General features: G+C 38.5%; 1 protein-coding gene across 2 annotated transcripts in view; it reads right to left on the reverse strand.

The window, feature by feature from the left end:
- The window catches only part of LOC124775165 (katanin p80 WD40 repeat-containing subunit B1), a 140,785-nt gene extending 128,541 nt beyond the window's left edge, over positions 1-12,244 (reverse strand). For both annotated transcript variants that reach the window (XM_047250005.1, XM_047250003.1), the window contains exons 1-5: positions 11,889-12,244; positions 11,642-11,772; positions 11,273-11,491; positions 4,952-5,077; positions 804-991 (exon numbers count right to left, since the gene is read on the reverse strand). In XM_047250005.1, coding sequence (XP_047105961.1) covers positions 804-991; positions 4,952-5,077; positions 11,273-11,491; positions 11,642-11,772; positions 11,889-11,952 — 728 coding nt within the window. In that variant the 5' untranslated portion in view covers positions 11,953-12,244. The remainder of the gene's footprint in view (positions 1-803; positions 992-4,951; positions 5,078-11,272; positions 11,492-11,641; positions 11,773-11,888) is intronic.
- Between the last annotated feature and the right edge of the window lie 346 nt (positions 12,245-12,590).

The following is a 12,590-nucleotide window of genomic DNA, read 5'->3' on the forward strand; positions in this document are numbered from 1 at the left end:
TCAGATATCCTCCTGATGGCTTCCCATATTGTAGAAGAACAAGTGGAACCGTTGACAGAGTCCAGGAACACTTGCCATGACCTTTTCCTGCTCTCCCTGATGCTGTGTTGAGTCTTTGCCAACACTAATCAAAAGGCACTATGGGACGGGTAGCCTCCTAGGACGTTGAGAAGACTGTGGGATGGAGAGGTCAGTGGCATGGTGAATCACTTGTGTAATGTGTCCACCCACTCCTGGATGCTGTCACAGCACACAAACATAGCCAGCTGGTCAAACAGTATTCAGCTGGTTCTGCTGATCATCCATCCTAGCTGTGTGTTTTCAGTGAGAGTTAAATTCAGTAGGTGAATACAGAGTGGGAAGTGGTCACTGGAATGAGGATCACCAGTGACTTCTGCATCTGAACAGAGTCCATAAGGGCTGGAGAGCAGAAAAAAGAGGTCAACAGCTGAGAGTGTTCCAGTAACAGCACAGAAATGAGTGGAAGTGCCTGTGTTGAGGATGCATAGCTCGCGAGACATCATGAGGCTCTCCAAAACCCAGCCCCGATGGCAAGTACAGGTCAAACCCCACAATATACGATGGGCATTGAAGTCTATCAGTTGAAGAAACAGTCGGGGGAGTTGTTCTGTAAGATTTGTTAGAGCCTCAGAGTCAACTGCATTGTGTGGAGGTAAATATAGTGAGCAGTGACCCCTCTGACACATATGCACCTCAACTGCAAATGATCACTCTAGAAAATGTGCACACATTTACTCAAAAAGCAAAGAATGGTACATGAAAACACAGTGAATATCTCATACCTGATAGGAAAAATGTCTTTGTCAGATGTAGAAATAAGTTGAAACTTCTCTAGATCCCAAAAAGTAACAGTTCGATCTGCACTTCCTGCAGCTAACAAAAATTCATTGGGATGAAACTTGACTGCAGAAATAGATCCATTGTGCTCTGAGAACTGCTTTAGCAACCGTCCAGCTCGCAGGTCCCATAACTGTTAAAACAAATATCAGATATTAACAACAAAACCAAATTAAAAATTATAAAATGTAGCTCAGCATACATTCTTTACTATTCATACTATTCATTCATACTACAGATCAGACCTACATTAAATTTTGTAGTTATCCCCTAAATTGCCTTGCATAAAACTAGGCCCAGTTTTCATGCTGTAGTTTAAAAGCTACACATAAAAATGTAGCAAACTGGCTTTCCTTCATATTGTGAATCTTACTCTGTCCCATTTGTAAAACTGCTGAGATCTAGTCTGATTTTTGATCCAACACAACACTAACAACACAAACTGAAAACATAGTCAAACTTATATATAGACACAAATGTATCTGAGAGTAATGTTGTTGTTGTGGCATTCAGCCCCAATCCAGGTTTGATGCAGCTCTCCACAGTACACTAACCTGTGCAAGCCTAATCATCTCCACATAACTACTGCAATCCCCATATGTAAGCATCATTTCCCAACTTTTAAAAAAGGGTGTAATGTACCCAACAAGTAAAGCAATTATTGGTCCAATTAAAATGAAAAAATGACTAATAAAAAAAAAACACTGTAACATAGAATCTGATTTCAAAATGCTACACATTACTGTGACAAGCTGCAAAGTCATTCACATTCCCTATAAAACATGATGTCCCACACAAACGTTCCCAATGAATCAACAGCGTAAAGGTAAAAGCATTCATCACTCATTACCGAATGTACAATCTGGCTAAAGTGAACTTACGGTATTGGCATCTCTTGCACTTAGTCACCAATTCATTCATGTTTGTCATACCCAACCAGATGGTAGTATACAGTAGCCAATAAGAAGGTCCTGACCTAATGATTTCTTTTGGCAGAATACACGAACTGATTACATTTGTTTTTGACATGGAGAGCCTTATAATAACTTTTACTGATCTGATTATCATGAATGTTAAGGATGTTTACTGGCTTTCATATTTATTTTTGAATGGCGAAAATGCCTACTAGCACTGCTGGTGATGATATAGCAAAACATATTATGAGATCAAATAAATTATTCAGTATGTTAAGGAGATGAAAATTATCATTAATGGCACAACACTTTCCCACTCATTCAGAAGCCTAACACTGGAAAATGTGTGCAGAACAAAAATTATGAAGATTATGGGGGCAATATTTCACACTTTTAGCTATTTAATAGACTTAATACACTGCAACCTAACATCTAATCAATATGTTGCTCACATAGAAGACTAACTTTTTTGCTTCACAAATAGTAAAAATGACATTGCAACCACAAGAAGGATAGTACCCTGGTTCAAACAGAAAGTTGAATAAAAATTATTTTAAAATGTGGATATGTATGTAATAATTATTTTGTTTCAAGAATACCATATTTTACAGACTACAAGACACAAATTTTTCTTTGAAAAATTGCCTCCAAAATTCTGGTGCATCTTATACTCAAAATTAACATAAAAAGGCCCAGTGTTTGATTAAAAATTCCCACCAGTCTTAAAAATGACCATATATTTGATGCCATGGAAAACATATCTCGATCTGGCAACAATGGATTCAACTGGCACCAACAGTGCACCGATGTGACAAAGATGAGTTGCAGGGATTCACAAGCTTGCTAACAGTGTCTCCCTCCCATCGCACCATCATAAACCCAGAACACTGCCTAGTCCATGATGCATCATTGCAGTCTACAGCAGTAGCCGATACAGGAAAACCTCAAGGAGGGGGTGCTAAAGATATCTTGAGCTACTTTTACTTTTACAGTAATAACAAATAATCAAGTCACATGCAACATTTAAGAAAGTTTTATTTAAATTGATTATACACATATACCAGACAATGCCATTTTATGATTTAAAAACATTACAATTGTGGTTCTCTACCTTAAATGATCAATTCTATGTGCCTATTACTCAGGCCAAACTGGTTAATTACTTTGTCAATAGGACAATCAATAGAGCTAAGCCATTAAGTCGATCCTCCAGGAGGATTCCTCCTCCACTGTCGACCTTAGCCATGTCTTTGTATGCCACAATGTTGAAAACCTTCTTTCTACTTTAGCGATAGACACAGGTAGACAAGCAAATATTTTGTACAGCTTGTGCAAAGTGGGATAGTCAGATCTAGTGTGCACGCGCTACACAGGAATATACAACTACTCGCGAAAGAAACTAACGAATAGCATGCGCACTGACTGGCTTCCTGCGCCCCCCCCCCCCCCCCCCCCCCAATATGTATCCCCGCCATTGGTCAACAGTGCCAGTGAAATTGAATTGAAAAAGATTATTTATTGGTAATACTGCAATACTTTTAGTTACTAGCTAGTTTCATAATGGAAAAAATAAAAGGTATTCAAGTGATGCGCACTATAAATTGAAAGTAATAGCAAATGCAGAACAACACTGAAACAGAACAGTTGAGTGGCATTTTGCCCTCCACCAACGGGAAAAATTATTCACGACTGGCAGGCTAGTAAAGATGAACTGAAAAAAATAAGGAAGACTAAATGTGCAAATAGAAGACTGAATGCAAAATGGCCAAAACTAGAAAGTGATGTACTCTAAATTGATTCAAGGACACCGTCAAAATGGCATTGGAATTAGTAAAAAAAATTATTCAAATATATGCTCGTAAGCTAGCGGTACAGTGTAACTTAACAGACTTTATGGGTGGAGTTGGTTGGCGCTACAGGTTTATGATGTGTCATGGACTTCGCGTGAGGACCAAAATCAAAATAGGTCAGAAAATGCCACAAGAGTACAAACAGAAAATATCTTTCCATTGCGTTAATATTCAACATTAGAGTAACATGGAGAGCTGCATCAAACCAGTCTCTGGACTGAAGACAACAACAACAACAATATTCAACACTGAAAGACAAGCAGAATCAAATTAAGCCAAATAGCAAATATGGATGTAACTCCTCCGTCATTCGATGTGCCGAGTAACAGAAATGTTGCCATGAAAGGTGCTAAAATTGTAGCTATAAAAACAAGTGGACATGAAAAAATGCACTATGCTGTTGTCCTGATGGTATTAAACTTCATCCAGTGATCACTTCCAAGTGCAAAACAATGCCAAAACCTTCTGAACCACCACCAGGTGTGCTGTTCACATACATGACAAGGGTTGGATAGATGAGGCTGGTAAGAAATTATGGATTGACATAGTGTGGAAGAGAAGGAAAGGTGCTTTATTGAAGAAGACTTCTCTTATTGTGCTAAATAAGTTTAGTCATCACTTGAAAAATTCTGTGAAAGAGAAACTGAGACAGGGAAATGCAGAGCTTGCTGTTATTCCGGGAGGACTTGCTCTACAACTACAGCCCCTTGATGTCTCAATAAATAAACCATTTAAAGTGTATATGAGAGAGAATGGAACAAATGGAAGATGGATGAAGCCCAGCATGAATTTATGCCGAAGGGAGCTTTAAAATGACCTACAATGAAACAAGTGTGTCAGTGGATAAAACAGTCATAGTCTGCAAGTGAGAGAAGACATTTCTGTTAAATCTTTCAACAAGTGCGCCATAAGTAACTCTTTCTATGGCAGTGAAGACCATCTTATATATGAACAGGACAATGATGACGAGTAAGAGGAAGAAGAAGAAGAAGAAGAAGAAGAAGAAGGTTTAGATGATGATTTTCAGTGATAACTTATTTGGCTCTTATGAATTTCCTAGTCACAATTGTCTCTTTCGCAGTATTGTTTCTTGACTAGCTAGTGCTTCTGCACTCCTTCGAATCACTTACCATCAAATGTCTAGCATACACAAATTCACAGTTTTATCAACAAATCACCTGAATGGTTGGGAGAGTGGACACATTCCCACATTTTAAAATCATTTTTATTCAGTTCTAGCCATTAGAGCTGGTGCAGTTCCCAAATACTTTTTAGGAAACAAAGATGCACATAGTTTCCAACATAATGCAGCCTACAGTACATAAATACCTTCACATGGCCCTCATCCCCTCCAGAAGCAATCCACTGTCCATCTGGACTAAATTTGAGACTATTGACCATCCTATCATGTCCTCTGTATGTGAAAATACACCCTTTTCTTCTTATGTCCCAAAGCTGAAACAGAGATTAAGACACATATAGAAACACACTAGCACCCTGTTTTTTTTTTTTTTTGGGGGGGGGGGGGGAGGGAGTGGGGTGACGGGGTGGGTGACTGGGAGGTGGGAGGGTCCCATATTGACAGAGTTGGATGCTGTCTGAAATTTATATACAGTGGCTTGTGGTACATAAACTTAGGATGCAGAGGAACACAAAAACTATTTTAACTTAAAACTAGAACATTATGTAGTGGATGAACAGAAGTGTAATGAAGTCATAAATGGAACTGACAATGTGTAATAGCAGCATAACTCCAGCAACAGCAAGATTAAACCTTTAAGTGATAAGTAGGCCTACTATATTTCAGAATGGAAGTTGTTTACACTTAACCCCCCCCCCCCCCACGTACACACACACACACACACACACACACACACACACACACACACACACACACACACACACACACAACAGGAGCAACTACAGGTACAGGTGGTCGACAGAATAAAGGGTAACAAAAGTAATTATGGACTATTTCAGTTTTCATCTTCCATTACTGGCTTAATTCTAGTACTTGCTCCTACTCCATCAACCTCAGAGACCAAAATTTTTGTCACTGCTTTTCTCTAGTATTTTTACATAGCATCTGAAGGAAAGTATTACACACTGACATGTGTGTCATCTATGCAATAGTTCTTACAAGCAATGTTTCTGAATGAAGTTACAACCTTGAGCATAAAACAAAACATTGATTTTATGTGGAACGTTAGAATACTTGAAGAAAATCAACAGCGCCTTACTCATAAGGAACAGGGAAATGATCACTATAAATAGAACTTTTATGTGCGTTAAAGATATGATAGCTGCTCTAATCCACAATACTTTCCTGTCTTTCTTTTATGCTTTATATATGGATAACTAAACCTATGCATATACTGTACGTAACACTGCAAAATGTTTTATCTACAGAAACAAAATGCAAAGAAAAGCAAGTAACATTATAGTCATTGCAACAAACAAAAAGAAAAACACTCAGATTAAACTAAGAACAAAGCAGGAAGAACTTGATAAATATGTTCTGAATACGTGACAGAAGTGAAAACAAAGTAGAAAAGGTACAAGGAAGTGGTCATGTGACACCACAACAATAAAGAAAAAGAAAACAGAATGCTAAAATAAAACTGAAACAACATCAAAGAGACAACCTATCAAACACAAAATCTGAAAACATTAATTGTTCTCAGCTACACACCATGTGTGAAAATGTAAATCAACCTAGACAGATATTATCGATTTCTTAAATGAAGCTTTAAATGCATTAGATAAAAAAGAACACACAGCAGCAACATTCCTAGATCTTTCAAAACCATTTGACATCATTAATGATGGTCTATTGCTTAGAAAGCTAGAAAGTGTTGGTGTCAGAGGCTTATGAGTGGGTAAAGTCATATCTACAAAACAGACACCAAATAGTTGAAGTCTTGTACAAAGAAGGAACAAATTTTTATCAATCAGAAAAACAGTGTGTTAAATACAGTGTGCCGTAGGGTTCTGTACTGGGACCAATCTTGTTCTTGCTGTTTGTAAATGACTTGGAACCATCCAGCTCTAACTAAGTACATTAAATATGCCAATCAAAGGAAAGACCCCTGAAGAGCTCCAAAATGAAATAAAAAAGAGCACTTCAAATGTATCAGAATGGTTCACAATGAACAATTTAATAATAAATACACATAAAACGAACACTATGTGTCTACACACAGTGCAGAATAAACAGCCTTTAACTGCAACCATAGAACAGTTAGGCAAAAGACATGAAATTGTAAATAGCACCAAATTTCTGGGAGTTTGGATCCAAGATGACCTAACATGGCAGATACACACACAACACCTATGTAGTAAATTAAATACCATTTGTTATAGTATAAAAATTCTTGCTGGATGCACATCAATACAAGCCATAAAAAAATGTGTACTATGCCCAAGCAGAATCGCTACTAAGATGTGGTTTAATTTGCTGGGGAAATTCACCACCCAGCAAAAGCTGTTTTACTGCACAAAAAAGAATTATAAGAGCCATTGAAGGCACAGCATCTTGATCTTCATGCAAACCCTCATTTAAAAAGCTTCATATTCTTCCATTACCATGCCTATATATCCTAGAAACAATACTGTTGATAAGGAAAACCGTAGATGAAAATAGCAAGATTGCCCCAAAAAAAAAAAAAAATATCCATTTATATAACACAAGGAATAATAAAGATTTACATATGCAGTTTTCACATACAACACTAAACCTAAAAGGACCCTTGCAAGCAGGAAAGAAACTGTACAACAAACTGCCTAAAAAAATTAAGGCAATAACTGGCATGCATAAATTCAAAACTGCAGTGAGAGACTACTTGCTTCAGAATTGCTACTATAGTGTTGATGAACTTTTATCTACAATGTAAATATGTGAAAAATTTAAACTGTTTACACAATTAAGGCTGAAATAAGAAATGTGTACATGTAGATTTATCTGTGTATTATACGTCGTCTATTACATATATGTGTGTATCTGATAATCAAGGCCAAAAGTAAGAAATGTGTATGTATAAAATTTAGTTGTGTATTTGTGAAATGTTATTCCCATACGTTAGACATATATTGTTATATACAGTAAACGATACAACAGTTTTCTGTTAAACTTTGTTCCAATTATTTGACTTGTCCTATATCATTATGTACCCCTGTACAATGTATGATTCACAAGATCAATAAATATACAATACAATACATTAACAGATGGAGACTAAATAAAACATGTTGTCATGGAATCCATGAATAAGAGTGAAGCTGAAGGAAATAACATTTATTGTAGATAGCAAGAATTAACACACTGATTAACATTTTGTCTGCGTATACCATGAGCAGAATAAAGCAGAAGCCACGAGCAACCTGCTTTCACTGGTTGCAGCTGATGTGTACACAGAACATTTTGAGGAATAAAGCCAAGAAATAGTCCAATAAAAACCAATCTGTTTCTTTTGTTTAGTTGCTGACACATTAATTATTTGTCACATGAAATAATCAAGCTGGAAGAATTCCTTGCACATCCCAGCTCCTCTCGTGATCAACTTCACTATGGAAGTTGAAATGGATAGGAGGCTTACCTTCCTGGATGTCTCAGGAGGATCTATGAATGTGCTGCTCATTGCATAGCCCAAGATGTTAACCTTGGATGGACCATTGGAAACACTGCAAGACTCAAACTACAGATGGCATAAATATGGGCCCACCACACAATGCAAGTGAGAAGTGGAATGCACACTCATGCTCATAAATTAAGGATAATGCTGATACATGGTGAAACAACGCTCTGGTGGCTGGTTTGCGGATTTAAATCATTCTGGGGTATGACCAAGCGGTGCATTTGACCTGCGGTCGTCGCACGGTGGCACTGGCAGCAGTCCACATATGCAGAGGTGTGTTTGTGCATGTCAGAGTACAGCACAGCGAGTAAGTGTGCAGACGTTTTCAGACATGCTAATGGTGACTGTGTGTTGAAAATGGCTCAAAGAACACATACTGATGGCATTATGAGGGGTAGAATACAAGGGCGGCTGACGGCTGGTGAAACACAGCAGGTCGTAGCATGGGCCCTCCATGTGCCACAAAGTGTGATCTCAAGATTATGGCAACGATTCCAGCAGACAGGAAACGTGTCCAGGCGCTACAGTACGAGATGCCCACAATGAACAACACCACAAGAAGACCGATATCTCCCCATCAGTGCCCACAAATGGCCACGGAGTACTACAGGTAGCCTTGCTCGGGGACCTTACATGGTTTATTCGCCTGGAGACCTGCAAGGTGCATTCCACTGACCCCTGGTCACAGGAGAGCCCGTAAAGCCTGGTGTCACGAACACAGAACACTGTAATTGGAACAGTGGTCCCAAGTTATGGTCACGGACAAGTCCAGGTATAGTCTGAACAGTGATTCTCACCGGGTTTTCATCTGGTGTGAACCAGGAACCAGATACCAACCCCTTAATGTCCTTGAAAGGGACCTGTTTGGAGGTCGTGGTTTGATGGTGTAGGGTGGGATTATGATTGGTGCACATACACCCCTGAATGTCTTTGACAGAGGAACTGTAACAGGTCAGGTGTATCGGGACGTCTTTTGCACCAGTGTGTCCACCTCTACAGGGGTGCAGTGGGTCCCACCTTCCTCCTGATGGATGATAACCCATGGCCCCACCGAGCTGCCATTGTGGAGGAGTACCATGAAACAGAAGATATCAGGTGAATGGAGTGGCCTGCCTGTTCTCCAGATCTAAACACCATCGAGCACGTCTGGGATGCTCTTGGTCGATGTATCGCTGCATGTCATCACACCCCTAGGACACTTCAGCAGCTCCGACAGGCACTGGTACAAGAATGAGAGGCTATACCCCAGCAGCTGCTCAACCACCTGATCCAGAGTATGCCAACCTGTTGCGCAGCCTGTGTACATGTGCATGGTGATCATATCCCATATTGATGTTGGCGTACATGCACAGGAAACAGTGGAGTTTTGTAGCACAAGTGTTTCGGGACAGTTTTCTCAACTTATCACCAATACCGTGAACTTAAAGATCTGTGTCTTGTGTGTTCCCTTTGTGCCTATGCTATTAGTGCCAGTTTTGTGTAGTGCCATTTTGTGTGGCACCACATTCTACAATTATCCTTAATTTATGAGCATGAGTGTAGATAAAAGCCTTGTGCTCAACCACTAGCAGTTAGTTCATCAGTGTACCAGATAACAGCAACATGATCACTTGCCAAACCATTGTGCTTATTGGACACCAAAACCCAGTGGTACAATCATTTCCTCATCAGTTTAACTTCTCCAAAGGAAGTATCTTGAAATGGACACATATGACAGAACAAACTCTCACACATTGAGATTATAACTGAAAAGTTTTCAGTCTCAGGAAATGTGTGACCAGGAGAGAAAAGTAAAGTAAGCCATTACAGTACATAATAAATATGCACCAAATATGTGACAAAAAAAATTGCTGAGTGTTGCCATTTGTTGAAAGACATTCTTCTTATTAGCACAACACTTCTCAGTTCATCTTTGCCATGGTAAATCTAGAGCTTCATTTAGAAATTGCCAAAATCAATTATACTAAAGTTACTACCTACCATTTTTATGCTACATTTTTCTTCTATATTGGCATATACATAGTTTTATATTTCCATACATCCATCACTTTAAAAAATATATCAAAACTTGTCACTACTGTAGACATGATACAGCTCTCTCTTCTGATTCAATCAGTTCTCCAAATTCTAATAATTTTGCTATCCCCGTTTTTAGCCTCGCCATAGTGATAGGCTACTTTGCTAGTCCTACTATGGTAAGGCCAAAAGTGAGTGTATTCCATGAATTTTATGAAAACATACCTTCTTAGAGATTGGATAATAAACAAAAAATTCAATGTAGACTATTGTCTAACATCCGTCATGTTTGCAGTTGATATGGTGTACTAATTTAGACCAGTGGCCGACTTTGGTTGGCAACCATAGGCACGCACAATGTAAAATAAAAGGTAAGCTGCACATGCAATTTACATGACAGCAAAATCTGATGTAGCATATTGCAGAACCTAAAAATAACCTGTATATATGTAGGAAAATATTTAAAAAAGCCACTGATGATGCCACAACTGTGGTTAAACATGTTCGTGTTACAAAACAAACAGTAACTTGTGTACTTGCAAAACTTTGACAATCTCACTATGAAATTTTCTCTGATTGTGACAGAGGAATTTCAATGACAAGTACGGAAATGACCATATAACATAGATACTTCAAACCTGTAAGTGATGCTTTTCCAAAGCATGTCAAAAACAACATTTTCGCTATTACAGTAATCACCACTCATATTAGCTCCAGCATCAATGACTGGCAGTAACATATATTTGAAAACTTCACAAGAATGCACATCACTCATCAAGGAGGAAAATGACTATGGTAATCAAATGAAACAAACACTGCATGTATATACCAGTTGCCTGCCAGGTAAACATAACAGCACATGCAGCATACAGCACATTTGTAACACCAGCTCTGCATACCTTCCTACACACATTAAATACAAAATGTACTGCTTGTAAAATTTACCACATGAAAAGTGTAGACTTATGTGATACAAAAGACATGACTGCAATGTACTTACTTTGATTGATGTATCAAATGAACCTGATGCTAGGAAATCTCCATAAGGATGGAAGTCTATGCACCGAATATTACTCTTATGTCCTGTGAGGCTACGAACAATTTTAGCAGCTTCCAAATCCCAGATTTTGAGAGTACCCGACTGAGATCCTGCACATACCAGTTCATCAGTGTGTCCAAACTGTACACATTCCACTGGAGTTGTATGACCGCTTAAGCTCTGCAAGTTCAATGAAAAAATACTGTGTAAACCATAATATCTTCACTGTCACCGGGAGAACACATGATTATAGCAAAGGATGTGACACAGCGTTTCAAACCCAAAATCTCATTAATGAATGGTTAAAATGTGACGTAATATTTCACTCACCATAAAACAATTGTGTTTGCCAACGGCCCAAAGGTTTACTTTCTTGTCATCTCCACCTGTTACTAGTACCCTCCCGGATTTGTGACCAAGTGCAAGTGTATTCACATTAGCACTATGCGCTGTAAACTCTTCTACACGAGGGGGAGGAAGCCAATACATGAAACGAATATTAGTCAGGTTTACATGTAAATAACAATAAACACTGGGCGACGCTAAATTTCCTTTACAAAGTAATCTGTATACTAACGTAGTTTCCAGCAGCGCTTCGTCGCCGAGGCCATAGTATGGTCTTGGTTATTGGTCACTCGCATGTATAAGCTTAAATTTAACTAAAGGCGGGTGCATATAGCCCAACATGTTAATCATTTTCAAACACGCTGTAAAGAGTATAAAAGAAAAGAATACACACACTACTACACATGCACTTTCTATACTGCAACATTTATTTCGTTGTACGCTTTACGCTGTTAACCAAGCAATACAGACACAAACTCTTCTTTCTACTAACAACATCTTGTTTTTCACCTTGACATATAATACCATCTGATGGGTTCGGTTGTATTATCAAACCCACCACGCGTACCAACTACATGATTCTTCAGCAAAAGTAGTGTCTACGAGATTTTGAACATGTCCAGGTTGGTACCACGTAAAATTATCCGCATACAGCATCAGAGGAAAGATCTAACCAAATACGTACAGAGCCAGAGATTGTATTACATGTAGTCATTTGCAAAGTTACCCTAGTGCAGCATTCAATTAAGTTCAAGACTCTTGCAGTAACAGAGACTGATTCTTCCGCAGTAAATTTATTGAGCCGAAAAGTTATTCATTTTGGCCAGTCCCTGCAAATATTTCAGGTATAGGAAACACAATGGGATATTTCAATCCCTTGAGCTTCGTGCTAGAATCTTCTCATTCAATTTTTGATTTTATAAAATATCTTTGA

This window comes from Schistocerca piceifrons, chromosome 2, assembly GCF_021461385.2.
Source record: "Schistocerca piceifrons isolate TAMUIC-IGC-003096 chromosome 2, iqSchPice1.1, whole genome shotgun sequence".
In the NCBI taxonomy this organism is placed as follows: Eukaryota; Metazoa; Arthropoda; class Insecta; order Orthoptera; family Acrididae; genus Schistocerca; species Schistocerca piceifrons.